The sequence below is a fragment of the Gasterosteus aculeatus genome, chromosome 9, assembly GCF_964276395.1.
Source record: "Gasterosteus aculeatus chromosome 9, fGasAcu3.hap1.1, whole genome shotgun sequence".
Lineage (NCBI taxonomy): Eukaryota > Metazoa > Chordata > Actinopteri > Perciformes > Gasterosteidae > Gasterosteus > Gasterosteus aculeatus.
The window spans coordinates 21,276,480-21,300,806 of NC_135696.1; the positions used below are offsets into that span (position 1 = coordinate 21,276,480).

General features: G+C 51.2%; 2 protein-coding genes across 6 annotated transcripts; one reads left to right on the forward strand and one right to left on the reverse strand.

Moving 5' to 3' along the window:
• The first annotated feature begins 64 nt into the window (after positions 1 to 64).
• Positions 65 to 7,655, forward strand: LOC120815131 (ectonucleoside triphosphate diphosphohydrolase 7-like). Of its 2 annotated transcripts, none has more exons than XM_040170144.2 (13): positions 65 to 429; positions 1,031 to 1,331; positions 1,846 to 2,051; positions 2,683 to 2,833; positions 2,946 to 3,049; positions 3,146 to 3,205; positions 3,657 to 3,805; positions 3,890 to 4,056; positions 4,161 to 4,362; positions 4,459 to 4,578; positions 4,657 to 4,742; positions 6,076 to 6,237; positions 6,416 to 7,655. In XM_040170144.2, exons 2-13 carry the CDS (start codon positions 1,138 to 1,140, stop codon positions 6,630 to 6,632), a joined length of 1,818 nt encoding a protein of 605 aa, XP_040026078.2. In that variant the 5' UTR covers positions 65 to 429; positions 1,031 to 1,137; the 3' UTR covers positions 6,633 to 7,655. The 2 variants fall into 2 exon arrangements, with proteins under 2 accessions (XP_040026078.2, XP_077935936.1); XM_078079810.1 differs by having other exon boundaries at positions 227 to 429; positions 3,660 to 3,805.
• A 1,673-nt stretch (positions 7,656 to 9,328) lies between these two features.
• LOC120815129 (uncharacterized) lies at positions 9,329 to 19,546 on the reverse strand. 4 transcript variants are annotated; one of them, XM_078079812.1, is made up of 10 exons: positions 19,414 to 19,546; positions 14,761 to 14,832; positions 14,614 to 14,668; positions 14,409 to 14,525; positions 13,521 to 14,292; positions 12,640 to 12,813; positions 12,184 to 12,373; positions 11,840 to 11,913; positions 10,814 to 10,951; positions 9,329 to 10,684 (listed from the first exon to the last, which is right to left on the reverse strand). In XM_078079812.1, exons 3-10 carry the CDS (start codon positions 14,620 to 14,622, stop codon positions 10,587 to 10,589), a joined length of 1,572 nt encoding a protein of 523 aa, XP_077935938.1. In that variant the 5' UTR covers positions 14,623 to 14,668; positions 14,761 to 14,832; positions 19,414 to 19,546; the 3' UTR covers positions 9,329 to 10,586. The 4 variants fall into 4 exon arrangements, with proteins under 4 accessions (XP_077935938.1, XP_077935939.1, XP_077935937.1 ...); XM_078079813.1 differs by having other exon boundaries at positions 14,614 to 14,665; positions 19,414 to 19,543; XM_078079811.1 differs by lacking the exon at positions 19,414 to 19,546 and adding an exon at positions 18,779 to 19,047.
• Between the last annotated feature and the right edge of the window lie 4,781 nt (positions 19,547 to 24,327).

Consider the following 24,327-nt stretch of genomic DNA (forward strand, 5'->3'; position numbering starts at 1 on the left):
TAATCTTTTTGGGATGAAGATGAAACTGCCCATAAATAATAGATTCTGACCATCCAATACTAGCATGTACAATGATAATAAAATAATTATTCAAAGTCAAATAAATCCATTTGTATCATCTTTGCATCGCACACGCCACACCCCCTTTGCGGGTGACTCGGAGTGGGCGTGGCTAAAGCCGCTTCATACTGCCCGCCTCATCCGTACATCCGATGACGTGTACGATGACGTAAGTGCGCAGGCAGACCGGAAGTGTGTTGGATTTTCGATCACTTCCTCCTGTTCGTCTCTGCCTGGGTCTTCTTCTTCTTCTTCTTCCTCCTTTTATTGTTTTTAATAATCCCCCTGAGACCCAAACGTGTACCTGCGCGCGTGCATTGCGGCGGAGGAACACCTGCTGCTGTCATGGCGGAGCTGCGGCGCGTGTAGGTGAGCTGATGGCGGGAGGAAGGGAGCATATGGACGGTTACCGCTAGCACACGGTGACCCGCCGGTAGCCGGTAGCCGTTACGTGTGTTTCGCGTGTCTTGGTGTTTACGTCGTTTATGTTCATTTAAAAACACGTGTCCATGTGCTCATTTACTGCGCTATACGTGGTTTACGTGACGTAATATGCTACACACATGTAACCCACACATACGTGTTGTACTTGATATCTGCTGCAGTAACATGTAACATGTTATACCAGTGTTACACACTGATAATACCGTGTGAATTTTGTTCCGTTTTCTTTTATTCGGCTTCTTTTTTTCTATGGTGGAATTTCAGCACATCAATAGAAGTCTGACCTTTGATGCTATAAAGTGCAGTGACGTCATTGTGTATGTAGGTCAGAGTAATTACTTCATTTATGGATCCCATGTTATGACACACACCTTTAAAAAGTTAATGTTCTGCAAATACTCAGGAATAATAATCGAGCGAGTAGAACAGAAACCAGGACGATGGCAGAACATTTATCAGTTTGATTCATTTCATAACTGGATTTCTTTACTATCGCCTGCTATTCGCCTCCTTTCTCTTCTGGCAGAAGACGAATGACTGGACGGCATCCCGATCAGACCGAAGGCACCATGAGGTGACGTCTGTGACATCTTGAATCCCCCCCTCCCCCCCCACACTCCACCACCGGGACACATGGCGAGGATCTCCTCCTCCTGCCTGCCGGCCTCCTGGTACTGCAGCGTGTCCCTGCTGTCGGTGGGCTGCGCCCCCAGGCAGCGGCTCCTGCTGCTGCTCCTCGTCGCCTCCGCCCTGCTCCTCCTGGGAACCTACCAGAGGCGCCTGTGGGGCCCGGCGCCGCCGCGGCGGCCCGGCTCCCACATCAACAAGTGAGTGAACGCCGAGTCCTCGGGTGCTCGGCCCGTCCGGAGAGGAAGGACCCGGCCGTTTGATTGACAGAATTCTGAAAGGCTTTTCCAAAGGAAACGACCACCGTAATGTTGTAAACGTGTTGTAAACATGTTGTAAACGCTTTGTAAACACCAATTAATTGTAAAGGAAAAGTAGAATCCACCCACTTTCCCACATTGCTGCTCCCACGTGAACGTCCGCTGATAAGTGTGTTATTGAGGCCAGTCGGCTCAAAGCGACGTGGACCCCCCCCGCGTGGGATCGTCTGCAGCTGCTGTCCTCAGAAGGCCGGAGGTCTGCTGTGTGTTTTAGAGGTTTCATGCAAAGCAGCAGGAACCTGTCGGTGGAGCCGGTGGAGCCTGAGGGACGAGGAACCAGCTGCAGGACCTGAAACTGAAACTATTCACTCGCCAGCTTCTTTTACATTCAGTATCTACGGAGCACGTTCCTCAGCTCATGTTCCTCTGCCCCCCCCCCCCCCCCCCCACACAGATACCTCTCCATCGCAGAGTCCATGGAGGTCACCGACGTCTCGGACGCGGCTCTGAACTACGGGGTCGTGGTGGACTGTGGCAGCAGCGGCTCTCGGGTCTTCGTGTACTACTGGCCCCCCCACAACGGGAACCCCCACACGCTGCTGGACATCCGGCAGATGAGGGACCGCGACCGCAAGCCGGTCGTCAAGAAGATCAAGCCCGGTGAGGAGGCGGAGCCCCGTCGGTCTGACGTGCGCGTGGCAGATTTCGTGTCGTCGCGCTGCGTGTTGTTTTTGCGATGGAGCCCCGTCCGCCCCCCCCCCCCGGGGCATTGTGGGAAAGCAGCATCTCTCAGTCGCTTTATTTCTTCATTTCAATGTTTGTTTATTGTTTCTAAACAAACCGGGGCCATGAATAAGTGTTCTGTGCCGAGTTAGCGGTGAAAAGGACAGAAACCGTCCTCATTGTGGGACTCAGCAGACGTCTCTGTGCAGCTGGAGGAGGATCAGTGCTTGTCTCCGTCCGTCAAAGCGGAGTGTGGAAGACGTAGAGCCGCGTGCAAAGCTCGTGTTCACCTTGATGGTCGACTTACTACATCAGTGAGGTAATAAGTCAATAAGGGACCATCGGGGGACTTTATCTCAGTCCCAGAGTGCAGATTAGATCCTCTCGGTTTGTCTCGCGTGGCAGTTTGGACTCTGAGTCCCACGATGTCCTCACAGTTCAATCATTCCAGATCTGATTCCCGGAGACAGTGAAATCTACAGATCCAAGAGATAAACCGTCTCTAAAAGGCCTCGCAGCATGCAAACCACGTAGTAACCATGGAAACTGCCCCCGTGCGTCTCCTCAGGTATCTCCACCCTGGCGACGGCGCCGACGCAGGCCAGCGACTACCTCCACCCTCTCCTCCACTTCGCCGCCGCCCACGTGCCGCGCAGCAAGCACAAGGAGACGCCGCTCTACATCCTCTGCACCGCCGGCATGAGGCTGCTGCCGGAGAGGTAGAGCGACCCGGGGAACCACAGAACCCCCCCCCGGCTCCCACCTGACGCCCCGTCACGTGTCCTTCAGAACCTTCGGTGATAATCCCGTTCCTTGTTTCTCTGCATCCAGCCAGCAGACGGACATCCTGCAGGACCTGGTGACCGACGTCCCCCTGCAGTTCAACTTCCTGTTTTCCAGCTCCCACGCCGAGGTCATCTCCGGGAAACAAGAAGGTGAGGCGGTGGCGTGAGGAATGAACGTCCACGACCTTTTAACGCCTGCTGACTGCGTCCCGCCTGTCCTTTGTCCCCCGGTGTCCCCCGCTGAAGGCGTGTACGCGTGGATCGGCATTAACTTCGTGTTGGGCCGCTTCGATCACGCCGATGAAGGTGAGCGCGAAGGTGTTCAGAAGTCTCTCTTCTCCATCTCCAGCAAAGTTGATTCTGTGGAAGTCTGTCAGCCTCCAGACTCCTTTGACAAAAGCATCGTTTTACCTGTGAGGACACAAGAGCTGCTGCTCTGCCTCAATCAACTAGATCGCTATATAATGTGACCTTTGTGTTTCTAGGCTCAGGGTCAAGGGTCAGTTTGTCACTCAGTAACTCCAACAAACTGCCGACCAGCATGAGCAGGGAGACATGGGAGGAGATTTTCCTTTGGGTTCGGTTTTTCCGAATGCAGGTTCTGTGATTTAAAATGAGTGTTTTTCTCAAAGGAGTCTGGTGTCTAAAGCGATGAAAGTATTGTGAATACAGCTGAACATTACTTTGTTTTTTCTCTCTTGTAACGTCCACTAATGACTCTAATATGGACTCTAAATAACGTCTCCGTGTTCCTCAGAAGACGTGACAGTCGAGGTGACGACGGGCGCTCAGAACCAGCAGCCGATGAGCAGGCGGCGCACGGTGGGCATCATGGATATGGGCGGAGCCTCGCTGCAGATCGCCTACGAGGTGCCGAGCGCCATCACCTTCAGCTCGCCGCAAGAGGTGAGCGGGAACACTGCAGGTGATCGGGTGATCGGGGCTGAGCCGTGATTGACGTTTAAAAAAAAATGGGTCTTTTTGTTTCAGGAGGAGGCGGGAAAAAGCGTCCTGGCCGAGTTCAACCTGGGCTGCGACGTGGAGCACACGCAGCACGTCTACCGGGTCTACGTCGCCACCTTCCTCGGCTTCGGGGGGAACATGGCCCGGCAGCGGTACGAGGACCGCCTGCTCAACGGCACCGTGGCGAAGAACAGGTTCGGACTCTCTCCTCCAGAACCGGACCGGAACTCCGCCCCTGGTTGCGGTTGCTCTTTTTGATGAAGGGCCACGGGTGAGCTCTTCCTCTCCCCCCTCGCAGGTTCCTCGCCTCGCAGACGGGCCTGAGCGAGGAGCAGCCGTACCTGGACCCCTGCCTGCCCGTCAGCGCGGCGGACACCGTCGTCAGGGACAACCGCACCGTGTACCTGAGGGGCCGGGGCGACTGGGCCCGGTGCCAAGAGGCCGTGCGACCTTTCCTGGGCCTCCACAACGGCACCATGTCGCCGGGCGGCGTCTACCAGGTACCCCCCCCATCCCCCCCCTCACTGGATCACCTGGATCCTCACGATGCCGGATCACCTTTAATCCCATGTTGTTTCCCCCTTTTTTTTTTTTAGGCGCCCATCAATTTCAGCAACAGCGAGTTCTACGGCTTCTCCGAGTTCTTCTACTGCACAGAGGACGTCCTGAGGATGGGGGGGCCGTACGACAGCCACAAGTACTCCAGAGCCGCCACGGTACCCGTTTCCTCTCCGCCAGTCAGAAGTCGGCGCGGCTGCTTGATGGCAGGAGGCTGACGGTTTGTTTCTCTGCAGGATTACTGCCTCACCAGGTGGTCCGTCCTCCAGCAGCGTCTGGACAACAAGCTCTTCTCCCAGCAGGCCGACGTCAGCCGCCTCAAGTCAGTGCTCCTCTCGTTGGGAGGGGTTCTTTCTTTTGTTTAATCAGTGTATATATATATATATCGATATATATATCTCAGTAGCGGCCAACCAGTTTCAGTGAACATCTCAGTATGATTCAATGCAAAAAAGGGTATCAAACATGCATTATTACTTACATTATTACAGTTATTTGCAACATTTCTTATCTTATTCAAACAATTCAGTATATCAATGAATGAATATATATAAATAAAACAATGTGTATATATATATATATTGAGATGAACCCGATCAGTTGAGGAAAGACCAACTCAAAAGCCCCACAAAACACACAAAGAATTATTTTGGATAAAATGTGTCTGTTTTCATCCACTTCCCGGTATAATTTACAGGCAATACTACAAGTTTTCCTTGTTCAACAGCAATTGGTACTGAATTAGAATCGTTATAGAACGTGTGAGTTAATAGATTGACTTTAGATGAATAAGAGTAAACACTATTATCCTTTGTAGGAGATGCTTCGTGCCTCTGAAAGTTGAGTTTAAGACGTGGTGAGAGGACAGCTGCTGCCAGATGTGTCCCCGCAGATAGATATTAGATTTACTGGAATGGTTACCACATGTCGCGGGTTTGTTTTGGGGTGTAAACGTGTTGTTTAGCACCACAAGGAGGCGCTGCTGAGTCACGTCTGCGTCTCGTCTCACTTCCTGGTTGTAAAGTCTCGCGTGTGTTGCAGAGCGATTCACCTCCAGAACAACAGGTGGAGTCACGTGTTTCTGTTGAAGACGACCTGCAGAGTCACGTCTGTGTGTGGAAGTCGTTGGTGGCTTTATTTATTGATCATAGACTTTATTGCCCCGTGCGTCCACACTGCTGCTTTTCATCAAGGACACATTTGCCCCGTATTTTCCTCCACGACTTTGTTCCCCTCGTTTGTGGAGATCTCCCTCCATGAATCAGAGGCCGTCCGGCGTCCTCATAGTCCGCCAGTGACGGCTTGTACAAGCGCTCATATTTAAAAGCTCTTCAATCTGATCTGTTCTCTCGTCGACGTTCTTCCTTTTAATAACGGCCGTATTGTGCTGTGAAAACGGAGACGTGAGACTCCGTAAAGGACGTAGTCAGCAGACCAATCACAGCCTGGTGCTGCAGGACGCTGCGTCGCTTTAGACGCTAGTCTATAAAAATGGGTCGACGCACACAAGGAGGTGTGAAAAGACACGCAGGGGACACGCGAGGGGACACGGGACTCTTGCGTCTCTGAAAACGCAGGAGCATAAACTAGGCTTCACGCGCTCTTCTTTTGCTCTAAAGCACTGATGTGTGATCTGGTGACGCGCGTGTTCTCAGGTATCAGTGCTTCAAGTCGGCCTGGATGTACGAGGTGCTGCACTCCGGCTTCCGCTTCCCCCCCGACTACCAGAACCTGAAAACGGCCCAGCTGGTCCACGACAAGGAGGTCCAGTGGACTCTGGGAGCCATCCTCTTCAAAACCCGGTTCCTGCCCCTCAGGTAACACACACACACACACACACACACACACACACACACACATGAAGACAGGTGACTACGATCTCACTACTGCAGAGGTGAAAGGATAAATAAAGAACACGGCTGCCCTCCGTCTTCCGTCCCTGGACGTAGATGAATACACTACGATCGAGATGTGACCTCTGACCCCTCCCTGCAGGGACCTGCGGCAGGAGGTGCTGAGGCAGAACCACCCCAGCTGGCTGCGCTCCTCCTTCGTCTACAACCACCACCTGTTCTCGCTGTGCATCCTGGTGGTGCTGCTCGCCATCCTGCTATACATCCTGCGCCTGCGGAGGATCCACCAGCGCGAGCAGCGGCAGGCCGACACCCTCAACCTGCTGTGGGCCGAGGAGGGGGAGGCCCTCCTCCCGTGAGGGGGAGGAGGAGCCCGGAGAGTCTGTTCATCGCCGCGGCAGCTCGTCCTCTGCGTCTCTCCGGGGGACGGAGGGGAGTCCACGCGGCACAGCAGGGACTCCACAAGTAACTCCGTGGGAGAGCGTAGCCACTTAGCATGCTAACGTCGGCTAATTAAATGTTAAACATCTTAAGGGCAGCGTTGCCTCTCGTGATTCTTCACGGTTTCTTCCTCTTTTGTTGTGGGAGAGTTTGTATATTTTTGTAGGGTTGTATTCCAGATGTGTCTGCATCTGGTGACACGCCAGAACATTCCTTGATTTGATGCTCCGACGCCACTTGTGATGATGTTTGTATGTGTGGGGGGCAGCAAAGAAGCCCCCTTCAGGGCGGATTTGAAACACTCTCAATGCAATAACTCCTTGAATAGAGAGCGTGGTTCGTGACGTCTGACGCGGTTTCTGAAATCGCCATTTATGAGGAAAAAAAAGCCACAAAAAGAAGCATTTCAAAGCTGTAACTGAGGCCAGTTGTTTGTTCTTACGTAACGTGCAAACTGCACAGATGTGCTGACTGTGCAGATGCAGAGAAAGCATGACGATACAAATGTGAGCAGCAGCAGCTGAAGCTTCCAGAGGAGTCGAATGACGCGTTGATCCCACTGTGGGAAGGTTTTCTACCCAATGAGGGGGCCTCTGTTCTCACACACACACACACACACACAGGCCTCCTATTGGCGGTGACGCTGATGCGTCCCGACACTCACCTGTCAAACTGTCCCCGTGTGTTTGTCCTTGTCTCAGCTCCTCTACTTCTCCCTCAGTCCTGCAGCGTCTTCACTTTTAAATGGCGACAGAAGCATTTTTTCTTTTTTTTTTTTAACCCTGCATTCCCCTCACTTGACCTTTTGACCTCTCCGATGGGTCCCGGTGGAGTGTGTCCTTCCAGAGCTGGGCGTCGTGCAATGTTTGACTGTGATGAAGGCACCTTTCTAACATGTGAATAGAATCTATTCCGGTCCAATAAAGGGTCCTTTCCATAAAGCATCAGTCCGTTCTGTTCACCGCAAACATGTCGGCTGCGTATTTCTACGTTGACCCTGTTCGACCTTTTGGGGGAGGAGCCTGATCTTCAGCCGCCTCGCGTCTCCAGCCCGTAAGAAACAATCCTCGGTGCAGTGACCGGCGTGCGGCCTGCAGGCGGCGCTCTGCGGCCTTTAGGCGCCCACTGATCCAACACCTGGAAACATCAGCACCGCGCGGCAGGTTCCTGAGGAGACGTTAAGGTTTAAAGCAACACGGAGACGCTTTTATTTTAAAAATATACTTTTAATACAACAGCTGCATATAAATATTAAAATATACATAATACAGGTGTACAGTACACTCACACAAAACAAAATATTAGGCTTCTATTTGTACGGCACTTGTATTTTTTTTTTTGTTTGTTTTGTAACTATTTTCTTAAAGGTAACTTACGTTAAAGATGTGTGTTAATGTGTTATCGTGGTTACTAGGTTACGGAGACGGGAAGAAGTATACGTGTTGCTGTACATAATATGTGACGTGACGTTGTGGAATGTTTGCGCTGCATCGCTTCCCATCATGCAACGCGACGACAACCGGGCTGTCGGTTAAAAGCCACGGAGGTTCGTCTCAGCCGCCTCTCGAGTATCATCGTCATCGTCATCTGATGAGCGGAGACACACGAGCTGTAAAAACACCAGCAGCTTTGCAGAGAACAACTCGGCTTCCTCCGTCAGGTGAGATCAGACAGCCGAGTGCGGCCATCAATCAATGGACTATCAAGGCCCGCCCCTTTTTTATCAGACGTCCTTCTTCTCTGATCACGCTTGGATTGCGCCACGCTAACGTTAACATAGGAATGTTTGTCATTGTAAAAGAGCATTTGTGGTAAAAATGTGTAAAGACAATAAGGGAAATGCGAGTAAGGAGAAGTGACGGCGTTTCGCTCACGGAGCCGCGTAACGACGATAAATGTTACAGCGTAAAACCGACGACGAGGCGCTAAGTTGACGAACATCGGAACGTGGCAGAATTCAACCGGATCAAAAGCGTGTTTGTCTCTGTACGTAATGAGGCCCACGGAGACAGAAACGAAAAGCTCGTTGACCATTTGCCAAGTCCAGCCCCCCCCCAACTAAACAGCCAATGTGGATCCAGCTTTCACTTTCTCCTCAAAGAGGGGGGGCTGAGGACTGTTTACTTCCCTCTGTCTCCGGCTGACTTTATGCAAAGTCACGCTCCACTAAAGGTGCTCTGGCGCATCGCAGCGCCCCGTCTCAAAAGCCCGGGCCCCTCGAGGAGGTGAGGAGGTCAGGGCTCCTCCCCCAGCGGAGACAGGAAGTGGAGCTTCTGTCGGAGGGCCGGCGGCGCGTTGCAGAGATTTGGAACGCCGCCCAGACGAGAGCTCATCAAGGCTGGAAACAAAGCTGAGCGGCTTCTGCCTCCATGTTCCTCAATCGGAGGGCGACATTTTGGTTGCCTTGTTTTTGGCTGTGTGTGCGTGTGTGTGTGTGTGTCTGTGTGTGTGTGTCTGTGTGCGTGTGTGCGTGCAGTAGTCATGGTGACTCGGCTGCACGTGGGGCTCTGAGCTGCAGGCACTTCACAAGGCGACGCAAACAAACTGCTCATTACAACAGAACATAAAGTGCCCCCCCCCCTCTTGTGCCCCTACACGTTTGCATTGCTTTATCTTTTCTTACAGTAGCACCACACTCCGTCTCTTCTCCACCTCGGGGGGGCGGGGGGAGGTGCTTGTTTACCACAGTGCAGTTCAAAAGGGTCTTTGCTCTTTTCGTTTTTTACGTCCGACAACATTTAGAGACCTCGGACACGTCGGTCTGCAGCTTCAGCAAAGACCACAGAAGAAGGGCTGATTTTAGAAATCTGACCGACGCCCACTACGTGAGCGTTGGGGGGGGGGGGGCATCATCAAAAAACAACAAAATCATAACTAAAAAAAACAACAGCAAAACAAATCTTATTTGCTTTCTAGATTGTTTTTTTTCTTCTAGTCGTTCAGGCAGGTGAGCTACAGGAATCAGGTCGGGGGGGCTGAGGAGACGGCTCGGGGGGGGGGGGCACAAGGCATCGAGGACTCTTCCCTTTCTTGGGGAGGGGGGGGGCGTTTGAACATCGTGAAGCCGGAGCAGATGGGTGAAAAGGAGCCTCGCTGTAGTGCATTTAAGGGGACGTTATGCAGGCAGGTAACCACGACGACGATCACCAAACAGCTCCGTCACCCCCGACAACGACGTCTGACGGAGCGCTCAGCAGTTTCTTTGGTCAGTTTGAATTAAGGTGCAGGTTTTCTTTTTTTTCCCCCACTGTTCTCTGCTTTCAATGGGGTGAAGGGTGTTAATGGGGGGGTGAGAGGGGGGGGTCGGGGGGGTCGGGGTTAAAGCTTCGTCCACACAGCAAATGTGACGTTGTTCCCCCGTAACATCTGAATGGTGTGCAGCCCTCAGAGGACAGACATGTATGTATAAAGCACAAACAGGCTCCTCCCACTTCCTCATTTTAGGATTTCATCCTTAAATACCCCCTGGACCTCACTACCCCCCCCCCACCCCCCCGACGACTACGACCATCTACAGAACAGTGCAATGTCTATTCAGAGGCACACTGGGACACACACACACACACACACTCAGAGGGAGAGAGGACCAGTATGTACACACACACACACACACACACACACACACACACACACACACACACTGATGACGGAGGCCTCTCTGGCGGAGCAGCCTGACGGAGCGGTGAAGAAGGCTGTTTGGAGGCAGATTCCTCCTCCTCCTCCTCCTCCTCCTTCTTTCAGCACCTCCACCCACAGGTGTGTGTGTCTCCGTGGAGCGGAGGCGGGGGGGCCGAGCAGCGTGGTCGGAGTCGTGGTGCTGTGTCTGGTGGTGCCGGGAGGGAGGAGGCTTGGGAGGTGATGGGGGCGGGGGTTCAGCCCACCTCCTCGTCCCCCCCTTTCCGCTGGCCGCCCGCGCTGGCCGCTAAAATCCTCTGCACGAAGTCCTTGGTCCGCCCGGCGACGAGAGGACCTGCGGTTGTCATGGAAACAAATTGGGACAGTGAAGGTGAAGCAGAAGGTGAGTTTGTATCAAAACGTCCACGTTCATCGATGACATCGTCTTTATATTTAATACGTTTGATCCTTGGAAGAGTCTCACCGCTGGACTCCAGCAGGATGTCCTCCAGGCGGCGGGTCATCCCCCGCTCGTCCTCCTCCTCCTCCTCCTCCTCCTCGCTGCTCTCCACCCGCAGACGGATCACCTCCTTGATCCTCAGCAGGGCTCCCAGCAGGTTCTCTGGGGGTCAGTTAATGTTATTGTTTTATCTATTTTACTGTTCCCCAAGTTACAACTTAAAATGTGGATTTAAGTGGTAAATGAAAATCCATATTAACACATTAAGCATGAACAGTGTTTTATGTGGATAAAAAGAAGTACAGCTTCATTGCAGACTGACGCTCTCATCTTGAGGTCAAAGCTTTCAGCTTGTTTATTATTAAGAACCATTTCCCAGAAACCTGCTGGTTGGTGTTTGTTTAAAGAGCAAAAAGGAAAGTGAAAGGAAAGCAAAGAGGGGGGAGACGAGGGGGAGAGGGGGGGGGGACGAGGGGGAGACGAGGGGGGGCTTGTGTGCTGTGGCTTCCTGCCTGACAGATTTCTTTCTGAAGAACGAACCGCTGGTCTGGAATCAGGGATGACTGGAATGTTAAAAATGTGACGGGAAGAAGAAGAAAAACCGAACAGACAAAGAAGGTCAGATGGTGGTTGTTGAGGAGGAGGAGGAGGAGGAGGAAGAGGAGGAGGAAGAGGAGGGGTGACGGAGCCTCGAGAATCTTGTTACGATCGGCTTTCTGCTCGATTTCCCTGAGTGGCTTAAAGACGACGGTTCCACATCCTGCTTTGTGACCTCTCTGCTTCTCATCATGTGACCTCTCTGCTTCTCATCATGTGACCTCTGCTTCTCATCATGTGACCTCTGCTTCTCATCATGTGACCTCTCTGCTTCTCATCATGTGACCTCTCTGCTTCTCATCATTTCACCTCTGCTTCTCATCATGTGACCTCTGCTTCTCATCATGTGACCTCTCTGCTTCTCATCATGTGACCTCTCTGCTTCTCATCATGTGACCTCTCTGCTTCTCATCATTTGACCTCTGCTTCTCATCATGTGACCTCTGAACTCACCGTATTCCTGGTTGAGCCCCCACAGCTTGATCTTGTTGGCTTCGTGTTGGGCCTTCTTCTTCAGCCGGCAGGCCCTGCACAAGAGAAGAGGAGCAGCGTCAGCCTCCAGGTCCCGTCACTGTGCAACCCCCCCCCCCCCCCCCCCCCCGCGTGTTTGCAGTGAGGCTGAGGTTTAAAAGGTCATCCTCAGTACGGTGAGTTTAAATCAGAAGTCAGAAAGATTGGATGTGAAACCCCTCAACCGTCTCCTCAAGCGCTGTACAGTCGCTAACCCCTCCCCCTCTCCGCCCCCCCCCGAGCTGTGACTCTGGTGGGGGGGGGCAGCTGGGTGGACCCTCTGGTACCTGGAGGCCAGCTTGTTCTTCTCCTTGCGGGACCGGGCCCGGGCCGGGGCGGGCAGGTCGTTGACGGGGCCCATGCCGTCGATGGCGGCGTTGAGCTTCTGCAGCTGCTCGCCGATGCTGCGGAGCTTCACGGGGTTCGGCGTCAGGTCGCTGGCGTCCGTCTTACGGGCTTTGCGCCGCCCTTTTTTGCCTGGGTGAATAAAACATTTATTTATTGTAAACACGAGTTCATGGTCTCGGTCTCTAGTCGTCTTCAACACAGCGTGATGTTCTGTTAGTGAATCATCGTCTTTATGTAAGATGAGCCAGGATCCACTTGAAGAGTCGTATGTAGGGCGCACGCCTCGGGGTCCAGATCACATGAGAGACGGAAACGGGACACGTCCGCGGGACACGCTTTGTAGTCTCCCCCTCGCTCGGTCCGTGGTTACACTCGTTTATGTGGATGGTCCTCACCTTCCCGCCGGTACAGCGTGCTGGGCAGAGTGCTGGAGCTCCAGGACAGGGACCAGTGGACGTCTCCGCCATGTTTCTTTTTGGTGGCCGACTGGCGGGCGCGGCGGTACTCCCAGAAGCATCGGCGCTTCGAGGGCCGCTCGCCCGGCTGCCGCGCAGGCTCCGCCTCCGCCTCTGCAGGGGGAAGAGAGACGTAGGAAGGTGTCGTCAATCTTCACGCAGAAGGAATGCCTTGTTTAGGAGTAATCCATACACAGGACGTAGCGTCGACACATAAAGAGAACACTGACCGGGTACTTCATCGATACCGGAGGACTATCCTGTCAGGTCACATGACATGCTGTCAAACACATGCCCACTGCACCGCGTGACCCCGCGAACGACAACAACGCCGCTTCAAAACCCACAGTCACACGCAGCGAGATCACGTCAGACACACACACACACACACACACACGACAGGGGCGTCACGGCGACCTCCCCGTGACCTCGTATCATGAAGTCTGAGATTTGTTGTCGCCGGGGGCGATGTGAGGACGTCACTTCGCGTTGGCGTTATTAAATCTACACGCTTGTGTTTCTGTAGTCTGAAGGTCGACATGTTGACGAGTATCTTATCTGGATTATATTATTTATATTTATATATATTATATTATAATGATCGCTGCGTCATAATTAAAAACGAGTCGACTCGCTGCACCATTCAGATCAATGAGGAGAAAATGACAACAATATCGTTTATCGCAACTATTTTTAGGACAACAGATCCGACAAGCGGTCTCTCCCGTCTCAGGTAGGGTCAAAGGTCAACGCGAGGACGGCGTGCTGAACGAGCTTCGCTGCGGACGCGATGCGGTCCGAGGCCTCCGCGTGAAACTCACCACACTCCGTTTCAGAGGAGCTGGAGAGTTCGGCCTCCGCCGCCGTCTCCTCCTCTCCCTCGTCTCCCTCCTCGTCCTCATCGTCGTCCTCTTCCTCCTCGTCCTCCTCCTCATCCAGCTCCTCGGCATCCAGCTCGGCCTCGTTCTGGCTCTCCTCCCGGCACGCCGCCTCCTGCAGCGCCTCCCTGACCCGCCCGCCCTCCTTCCGCGAGTTGTATGCTGGCCCCGCCCCCTCCCCCTGGCCCAGGGAGTAGTTGTGCTCCTCGCTGCAGTGCTCCAACGCCAGACCGGCGGCCTCCTCCTCCTCCTCCTCCTCCTCCTCCTCCTGTGCCACTTGATAAACTTCCAGCTCCCTCGGCGCCCCCCCGCCTTGTCCCGCTCCGTCCGCTCTTCCCGCAGAGCAGAGCGCCCTCTCCGTGGTCGCGCCAGCAGAGCCACGCCCGTCCCCCCTCGCCGCCGCGTCGGCCCGCATCACTTCCTGGGGGACGGGGGAGGGCGCGCGTCTGCTGCTGCTCCTCCTCTCCTCTTCCTCCTGCTCCTCCCGGCTCCTCCCCCAGCGGCCCATGAGGACGGCCTCCTCCGAGCAGGCCAGCAGCCCCCCCCCCACGCCGAGGCCCAGCTTGGTGTAGCGCGCCATCTCGTCCAGCGAGGACACGTCCCAGCGCTCCGGGTGCAGGTCCTCGCCCGCGCCCCCGTCGTCCACCAGGTCGCTTAGCAACTCAAAGGGCCGTTTCCGAGGCGACGCCGGGGAGCCCAGCATGAGGAGCACGGTCTGGAAAGGGAACAGAGACGTGCTTTGAGCGCGAGCGCCATCACGCGTGACCTCCGTCGCAATACGTAGAATAACGGCTGCGCTCGCTTCGCCGCGGGTCACCCGGCGGCCCTCACCTGGTCGTACTCGGTCCTGCCCCCTTGTGGCGACATGGCCAGCGGGTAGGGGCTCAGCAGGCCGCGGTGACCCCCGTAGGCCTCGCCAAACACAGGCTCCATCCCATTCATACCCGGCTGGGAGGGAGGAGAGGCGGGGTGAGGGAGGAGAGAAAAAAGAACAATAACAACCATTGGGGGGAGGGAGGGGGGGGTCCTACTCTACCTGAGGCATGCCCGACGCGGGAGGGGTCAGGTTTTGGTCACGGCGTCGACTTCTGCTGCGTGAAAGAAACACAAAACAACGGCGTTTAGATGGAAGTCAAAGAGAGTCCAGAGAAGAAGAGGAGATGACGACATTACGGTGTTTTACCACAGGTCAAGAGTTGAGAGGGTCCAAAGGGGCGGAGCTCCTTTCACATGGCGCAGCTTCCAGCCTCCCAGCCTGGGGGGGAGGAGGGGGGGGGGGGCAAGTAGAGGAGGGAGGGAGGAGGTGAAGGAGGAAGGAGTCAGACACGGCTTCCAGGCATGCTGGGAAGCTGTCTTCCACAATAGAAAATATACCAATAAAAGAACCAGATGTCAAAACTGTGACGTCGTCCTGTCAGCATCTATTCGAAGGATTAGGAATTAAATGATTGGATTTGTCTTTAGATATTTGCTCTAATAGAAACGTACGCGGGATCAATACAGTAACCAAATATCAATGTAATATTAAACCTCACGTGGGCCAGAAACAGTGGAACACAGAAGCCTCGTTATGATATCCGACACGTGCAGTGGTTCCCATTACAACTCAAAAAATATTAACAATAATAGAAAAAATATATACATTTTCCCGGTTATTTTTCCACGCTGACATTATTGTGTCCTGAATAAGTCCGCGTGGCGCTCGGTCCTGCCCCGACTGTCGGCCCTGTTCAGCCTGTTCGGCCTGTTCGCTCACACACTTCATTAAACATCCCAACAGAAAAAAAGGAATCTGTAAAATGTCGCATTTAAAAAAAAACATAATGGAGCTCAGCCATTATTTTCTGGCTTCTTCTATTAATAAATCTTTGTAAGCAACATAAAGAAGACACCAACGTGCTGCTGGTGACACAAATGCGGGACACGAGGAGCATTTAAAACAGAAAGCGCAGAAGGTTGCGGAGCAGCAAAGTATTCATGTCACATTTGTAGATGATTACCAGCATCATTTAAACACTACGAGCATCCAAGGACCTCATTTGTTCATAACTACGCGCTCATCCTCACAGGCACAAGATCTCTCACCGCTTTAGTCAAACCCAAAGTAAAAAAACACGGCAGGAGGAGGCTAAACGTTAGCATCGGTGTGCTAAGCTAGCCAGGTTAGCGTTGAGGTGAATTTAGCAGCGCCGGCGTGTTGTGAGTAAAACAATAAACAAAAAGTCAGTAACATTTATATCGTGGTTCCGTTTCATATAAGTTCTTATTGTCACTCTTCCACGTGTTGAATTACATATTTAATACAATATTATAGAGACGCTGGGACGTTTAGTTTGCAACGCAACTTCCTGTTGGACAACTGTCCCCCCCCAAACCAATCCGCTGTAACTCATCCTGGACCAGGAAGTCCAGAACCACTCAAACTGGAAGAGGAGGCCGTTCGTCCCCAATGTGGAACCAGAAATCCCAAAACCGGGAACTTTTCCCAACTAAATGCTCTCGTGTGGGACGGAAGTTTATTTTGAAAAGGTCTGCAAAACTGTCTGCGCGTAACAGGAGGAAATTAACAAATGTATCCGGAACAAATGAGGAATGACTGGGGTGCTTTCTTTGCACGAGGGGGAAAACCGCTGTGGTGGTCCCCGACAAAAACACAGAAGGAGCCCGGCCCCCTAAAGAGCCGCTCCATCGGCTCCACCCATTACAGACCAACCTCCACCCGCGAGGCCGCCCCACCATCGACTCCAGACTCACCACAGAGAGAAACGGGAGGCCACGGTTTATGAAAACGGCAATCGCATCGAGCTCCTTTAAGAAGGGGGGGGGGGGTGTATGATGAAACCCCGAGCAACACACACACACACACACACACACACACGCAGCGTTAACAATGGCGACCCACTGTTCGGTACCTGGAGGAAGCGGCTCAAACTGACCCGGGATCAGCGGGCAGAGAACAATGCTTCCTCCGCCCCCGGGTTGACCTCAGGCGACCTCGGCATGAGAAAGAGAGTCTCGGCCGTGAGGCGCCGCCTTGGCACGCCGCGTGGAAGATAAAAAAAAAAAAAACGGCGTTTGGCACAAGGCAGCCGAGCCAGCCGGCGGTGCAGACGAGACACTTGTCAGACACACACGCGCGCGGCGGGCTGGAGGAGATGCGGCAGATGGAACCCGGCGGAGTAATCCCAGGGATAGGAATTTACATCTTGCTCGGCTGAGAGGAAGATGTGCGATCGCGGAACACAAAGTTTACTCAACAATCACAAATCGCACAACGTCTTTCTCCTGATCGGCTGTGTTTGCTATGTGCTAAATGCTAAATGTGCTAGTTTACATGATCTATGCGCTGAATGCTACATGCTACATGCTATTTGCGCCCTCATGTTCGCCTCTATATCCAACTATGTTGTTTAATATGCAACGCTGTTTTCTCACGTTATGCGTTCGGCGTTGAAAGTTTATTTATCTTCTCGATATGTTTGTTTGTTTATTAAAAGGTGAAACATAAATGTCTCGTTTTGTTTATAATCACTTTGCTGTCACACAGGAGGAAAGAAAGAAAAAAAAATTCACATCGAAGACGCCGGAATCAAAGGATTTGGACGCAATAATTTGGGCTTATAGTTGATAGATAATCTTATAATAATATAATCATGTTTTTTATTAGTTCATCACCACAGCGATGCATAAGTGTATTTATCTGTATGTGCATCAGTGCACATCTCATCCTATAATCATCACATTACAGGTCCTTTAGCTGTCGCTTTTATCCAAAGCGACTTACATTACATTTAACACGTGGCTTCCTTTTACATTTTGCCCAGGGGGGCAATTAGGGGTCAGGCGTCTTTGCTCAGGGACACTTTGACGCGGAGCAGCCGGGGTTCGAACCGTCAACCTTGTGGTTCCCAGCTCACGCTCTCTACTCCTGCGATTGTGTGTCGGTTCATCATATTCTCGGTCCAAAGGTCTCCACACACACACACAGACACACACACACACACAGACACACACACAGTCTACGGGGGAAACAATGGGAGAATTGAGGCACCTAGAAACCCAGCGGGGGGCCGATAAGCGGTGAGAAGCGCCGGCTTTTGGTCGCGATCCGCTCTGTAAACAAGTCGGAACAAGTGTGTGTGTGTGTGTGTGTGTTTGTTTGTTTACAGTGTGGTGGGTTGTGGTTGGTGCGCTGCAAATTCTACTTTCACTTCTACGCACATTTTAATGTCCTCTCTCGACAATACAAAGACACAGTAGACACACCTGCAGCTGCTGCTGGGGGACGGGGGGCTATTAATGACTAATAACAGGAAATAATAATAATAATAAGCGTGTTAAATGTGTTTGTGGTAAAAATAGGTGACACAATATCACAAGAACTACCTAAAAGTCATACTTTTTTTTACCACAATCACACCTTTTTATTCTTTGTTGAGGTTCTTCATAAGTTCTTAGTACTCACACGTGAGCTCAGTACCGACCTTTCAAAATAAAAGGTACTCAGAAGACAATTTACCAAATTAAAGCTGCTCAAAAAACAACTGCGCTGGTTGATAAAGCCCCCCCCCCCCCCCCACCACACGTTAATCTGGGAAGAATGAACCCGATCCGTGCAACAGAACTGGAGCGGGGGGGGGCGGTGCTGTGTCCGCATACCAGAGAAGGTTCCGTGGGAGCGGCGAGTCCCGCATGGCACGGCGACCCCCCCATTTCACACTGCTTAAAGTCACAATCCATGATCCTCATTTTATTTTGAAATGAAGCGTAATCCCAGCAGACAGGAGCGCGGAGGGAGACGGGATGTCCGGATGTCCGACACGTGGGTCGATTCCACGGGTCCGACAGGTGGACAAAGTCTCGTTTTATTATTTAGGCGAAACAATATGTGAAATATATGCAAAATAGTGGCGCGTGCAGCGTGTCGATGTTGCCACGCAACCGCGTGAAAACACGAACGCATTTAACGTGTAACACTGGGATCGAACCCGTGTTTCTAATCGACCCCCCGGGGGCCCGGAGCCCTCGCGCGCTGCCCGCCGCCTGGATCCACGCGTCCGAGGCCATGTTTGTGTCACAAGGGAGCCGCTAAAAGGCTCCGGATCCCGGTGACGACACGACGTCACCTTCAGCGCTCGCTGAAATTCGCAATAAAAACGCGCGTTTATTTACGGTGCGGCGCGCGTTGTTTTTGTGTTTACCTTGTCGCGTGTCCTCGGGTGTCCTCGCGCCGGAGTGAAGACTCCGCCGCAAACGAGGAGGGTAAAAAAAAAAAAAAAAAAAAATGTCGGCCTCTCCGGGTGATGTTATCAAGCACCATCCGCGAATAAATCCCGGGTTAGATCCGCGGGCAGGAAGTTAGTCCGCGGCGGTGGTCGAGTCCGTCCTTCATGGCGGACAACCGGGACGGAGAAGACGGGTGTAGGATCCTCCCTCCCCCCCACACACACACACACACACACACACACCCTCCCTCCATTGGAGCAGAAGCTCAGAGCTTTTAGAAGCCGAATCCTTTATTAATAAAGTTGTAACCTCTGTACAGCTGCCCCCCCCCCTCTTTGTGTTAACATGGTAGCGTCCGCGGTGCTTCGCAGACACTCTCACAACGGGCCCGCGGGTCAAAACACTTTATTTTAGGGGACGCAGAAGGAGCCGCGACGAGAGCGAGAGAGGGCGTGTGCGCGCGAGGTGTTCGGTGCTCTTTGTTGTTGTTGTTGTGTAGGCTACCAGTGGTGGTGGTGGTGGTGGTTGTTGTTGTTGACGCAGTAGTTCGCTAACGTTGAACGTCTCGGCGGACCGCTAAAGGAACAGAACACAGACGTGGGACACTGACCTGATCGAAGCGGGTCAGCTGTGAAAACAGTCGCGGCGCTCGGCGGCGGGTTGAAGGGGCATTTGAGGTGAGCAGTGATCCCGTAAACGAAACGGTAGAAGCCTGCGGAAAGCGCGGAGGTCTGGTCCCGCCCGGCTTCCGGCGCGGCTTTCAAAATAAAGGTCGACCAGAATAAGATACGGGTCTTTGTACGTTGTACGGTCCAAGTAACGTTGGACGCACAATTTGGTTTAATGATCGGTGCCTCACAATAAATAAGGTACACTGGTAAAATACATCATCTACATAGGAAATGTTGAACAGTTATGAATACACTTAAACAAGTATCGTGTATAGAAAATAGTTGTGCAAGGGTGTGTGACTATAAGTAATTGTTCTCAGGATGACATAGTAGATCAATATTACCGATACCCTTTCTATTCTCTAAAAAAAATGTAAACCGTTTTATATACATGTAAACTTTAGATCAGAAATCTTCAACACACTTGTTTTTCTTCGTAATGTGTTAATTTAACTTTATTTTACCACTAAAGCAAATTGAATATGATTGAATGATTAGGGGAATATTTTCTAAATAATTCCTTTGCAATATTTTCTTATTAGTGCATCTTCCAACAGCAGTCTTACATCATGACACACTCAAACACATTTTCCATATATTCATATATTACATTGTAATTCCATGCGACTTAACTTGTGTAAAATAAAACATATGTCAAAACAGATTATGTTGCACATAGAATACTAAATGGGCGTTTGCGGGATTTCACGTGGCAGCATTTTAGATTTAAGATCGAACACGTGAACGGTTGTTAGCGTCCTGCTTTTATGACGAAAGGACAACCTCCGTACTTCCGGTCTTGGTGCCACCTCGTTGCCGACAGCTTGACCCGCGTTGAGGTCTGTGAAAACGAATACGGTTGATGGCCACGTCACGGAGACGTCACGGGGGCGTGGTCACACGACCCGTCTTTAAGGACACCGGAGGTCCGTTTCAAGTAGGAGGTTTAACAAACTGAGTCAAACCATAAACTCTGAGTTGATCTCGGACACATTATCCCACAGTACTCCGCTCCTCCGCGCTCTTCACTGGTTACCAGTGGCACTTATTGTAAGTCGCTTTGGATAAAAGCGGCAGCCTAATGACATGTGATGTGATGTAATGTGATGTAATGTAATGAGTAGGTTGACTCAGCGTTGTATGAAGGCAGCATGAATGGAGCCGTGATACTACGAGTTACCATGGCAACCGCCTATGGACCTGGACATATTGACGCAAACGCACGGCGAGAATGAAGCCGTAATTGGAAAGAAAAGCAACACCGCCACTGCAGCAAGGGACAGAGAGACCGCTGTTCCAATATAGTGTTGTCAGTTAATAGTTAATGTGCACACTAATCATAATCCAAACGTTTTACTAATTCACAGTGGGAAAATGACATTTTCTACACCGCTCGTTAGGATGCGCTACACACAGGCTTGAAATACACACCCATGCTCATGTTTAATCACAAGAACCATATCTGGGACAATGGTATTGGACGGGCACGTGCACAGACATTGTGGGGCACCCGTCGCCAAAACGATTCATGAAATTAAAAATAATAACAACAGTAGGACATTTTCCCTGTTCTTCTGCATTGTGCTGCAAATTTAAATGAGATAAACAATGTTGTGCATAATAATCAAAAGCTGACAACACACACACACACATTTGTTTGTACTGTTTTCTGACGGAGTTGAAGCATAAGCAGCATTACACTGACGCTCAGCGCTGCACGAGGAGGAGGAGGAGGAGGGGGGGCGCCGCGGAGCATTCACTCAATAACTATAATATAACTCAAATAAATGCTCCGTCAGATATTAAAACACATTTGGGGGGAATTGATGACAGAAAGAGTGATTGTTATTCTTAAATATTGATGAATGAAGAATTGTGCTCCAGCAGAAGGAGCACTTTTCTTATCCAGGGCCAAAGGGCAACAGGGGTCTGTGCACGTGCCTGGTATTGGATCTATAATGTGTTTTATTCTGTGTAACTCCTCTTCAATGGCTCCACTGGTGTGTGAGAGAGAACAAAAAGGTTTAACAGACGTTTCAGAGCAACGCACATGTTCCCCCGGTCTGCATGCAGCAGCTTTACCAATATTCTGATGTTGTAGGAAACTGCGGTTTGTAGAAAAAAGGTAATATGGTAATGTGAGAGCGTGTCCACGATGAGGGACGTTAGTTATATGAGGACTGATGATAATGAGATATGCTGTGTGATTGGCTGGGCTGCTGCCAGAGGGAGGAGCCTGTGGAAGGAGAAAGAAGACCTGCTCCCGACCAGGTGATGTTCACAGGCTCAGTTACCATGGTGACTGAGCCTGAGCTTTAGTTACCTCCCTTTGTGAAACAAGCCAGAGTTTCTCTCATCTCAGGGTGAACAAACTCTGAGTTTCCTGAAACGGACCCCGGGAGGATCGAAGCCGTTGACCCCGCTGACCTCACCGCTGCCCCACGGTAGCTAACCCGCTGCCCATTTTATTTTGAATAGCCTAATATCACAAAGGAAGAAGTCCTTTATAAAACTTTGTATTAAGAGTATCGCTATAAGGCATTATGTGTACGTGTGAGTGCTTATAACTATAACATTGTAAGTGTGTTTTATTGCATTATAAACATGCATTTTTTCAGGCTTGCTCATATCAAAGTTCCATTTTCATTTCAGGTAGTTGAGTTAATTCTTTAAAGTTCTTTGTTCTTGGTGTTAAATTGTTGTCACAAACACCATAGTTATATTTTTTCATTTAGTGGTTAAAACCTAAATATAAAGAGGATTTTTGCACCTGCGCGATGAAGCATTTTGAAATCTGTTGAAAGTTGTATTTCAACACAAAACAACAATTCCGGTCCAAACAACATACCGCGTTACATTATACATTAAAAAGATGGTGCCATAGATGATGTGGTTTCTCACCACTTGGTATTAATAATAAATCCATGCATCTTAGTCATAATCATTTTAATAACCTTGCATATCAAAACGTTTGTTAATGGGGAAAGAAATGAGCTCCATTGTTAAATATCAACCTCCTGATTAGCCTCAATTATCCTGCCGTTCTTTCACCGTGTATTTAAATAAATATTAAAATATGCATCGTGAAGCGGCTCCCTCGTGACGAGGAGAAACCAGCGTCCACAGGGGAGCTGCTGTTATTCAGACCGCCTCGTACAGCCGCCTGCGCGAAGGCCGTTAAATCTTAATGTGGAGAAAGTGGGTTGCCATGGCGCTAAGCCACAGTTTATGAATATTACAGCAGATAAGCTGCGGGGCGTCTATCCGCCGGGAGAAGCTTGTAAGCTTTGGACAACAAGCGTTCATCTGTTCCACAGATACGTCCCACATAAAGGAGAAACCTGCCATTATTTGGCGTGATATCAGTCCTTTATCAATCAAAATCTACAACACGATAATCTGCGTCCAGGGAGAGACGAGGCGGCGCCGTGTTCGTCCTCTCAGGCGCTAATGACACAAGTCGCTTCACATGCAGCACAACAAGGAGCTTCCAGGTCCACGTTCAACAAAGCTTTATTTAAAAAGCTTCCTCATTAACAACAGACGTGTAGAAACCAGAGACTGAGACCATAAACTCATGTTTACAGTGTTTACTGAGGGAATAAATCCAGAGAGAAGTAGAGTCATTTCCTCATAGACGTCTATGGGAGCAGAGGAGTCGCCCCCTGCTGGTCACTGCAGAGAAGTAGAGTCATTTCCTCATAGACGTCTATGGGAGCAGAGGAGTCGCCCCCTGCTGGTCACTACAGAGAAGTAGAGTCATTTCCTCATAGACGTCTATGGGAGCAGAGGAGTCGCCCCCTGCTGGTCACTACAGAGAAGTAGAGTCATTTCCTCATAGACGTCTATGGGAGCAGAGGAGTCGCCCCCTGCTGGTCACTACAGAGAAGTAGAGTCATTTCCTCATAGACGTCTATGGGAGCAGAGGAGTCGCCCCCTGCTGGTCACTACAGAGAAGTAGAGTCATTTCCTCATAGACGTCTATGGGAGCAGAGGAGTCGCCCCCTGCTGGTCACTACAGAGAAGTAGAGTCATTTCCTCATAGACGTCTATGGGAGCAGAGGAGTCGCCCCCTGCTGGTCACTACAGAGAAGTAGAGTCATTTCCTCATAGACGTCTATGGGAGCAGAGGAGTCGCCCCCTGCTGGTCACTACAGAGAAGTAGAGTCATTTCCTCATAGACGTCTATGGGAGCAGAGGAGTCGCCCCCTGCTGGTCACCGCACATAATGCAGTTTCACATTCCGCTTCACTCGATCGAATGAAAAATGCTAAAAGCAGAAGTATGAAACATGAGATGCTGAGTAAATGATTTTACTGGTTAATAGAAACTTTTTACAAAAAAAAACAAGTGGATCAAAGCTGCAAGCTGCACAGAATGCAGCTTTAAGACGTGACGCATCGTCTTCACTCTTCAGAGCCGGAGGTTAACTTTAACATTTTGTGACGCAAATGAGCGAGTAAATGCACCTTCCTCTTACCGTCTGTTCCCTCCGTTAAACCTGCCTCCGATGAGGTGTGTGTGTGTGTCTGTGTGTGTCTGTGTGTGTGTGTGTGTCACTGTGGGAATCGGGCATGTGGGACTCAACCTTGTCCTTGGTTGTCGAGGTGACTTTAAACTGCACGAGTCCTTCACCTCACGCACATCTGCCTCAGCAGCAACATCTGCAGCCAACAGGATCCATTCAGTCTCTTTCGCACACACGCACACACACACGCACACACACACACACACACACACACACGAGCCTCAAGCAATACGATTGACAGGCCAAATGTTTGTAATGGAGAGGTGTGTGTGTGTGTGTGTGTGTGTGTTTTGGTCACAATCAAAACAGCAGCAGGAGACGCGTG

Bases quoted from the DNA above. Each gene is read 5' to 3' on its own strand.
- LOC120815131 (XM_040170144.2), top strand. From the start codon at position 1,138: ATGGCGAGGATCTCCTCCTCCTGCCTGCCGGCCTCCTGGTACTGCAGC. The intron at 1,332-1,845 runs GTGAGTGAACGC...CCCCCCACACAG, and splicing joins CCCGGCTCCCACATCAACAA to ATACCTCTCCATCGCAGAGT. The intron at 4,743-6,075 runs GTCAGTGCTCCT...GCGTGTTCTCAG, and splicing joins GCCGACGTCAGCCGCCTCAA to GTATCAGTGCTTCAAGTCGG.
- LOC120815129 (XM_078079811.1), bottom strand. From the start codon at position 18,897: ATGGTGCTTGATAACATCACCCGGAGAGGCCGACATTTTTTTTTTTTT. The intron at 14,526-14,613 runs GTAGAGTAGGAC...CCTCCCTCCCAG, and splicing joins CCGCGTCGGGCATGCCTCAG to CCGGGTATGAATGGGATGGA. The intron at 14,293-14,408 runs GTGAGGGCCGCC...TTCCCTTTCCAG, and splicing joins GCAGGACCGAGTACGACCAG to ACCGTGCTCCTCATGCTGGG.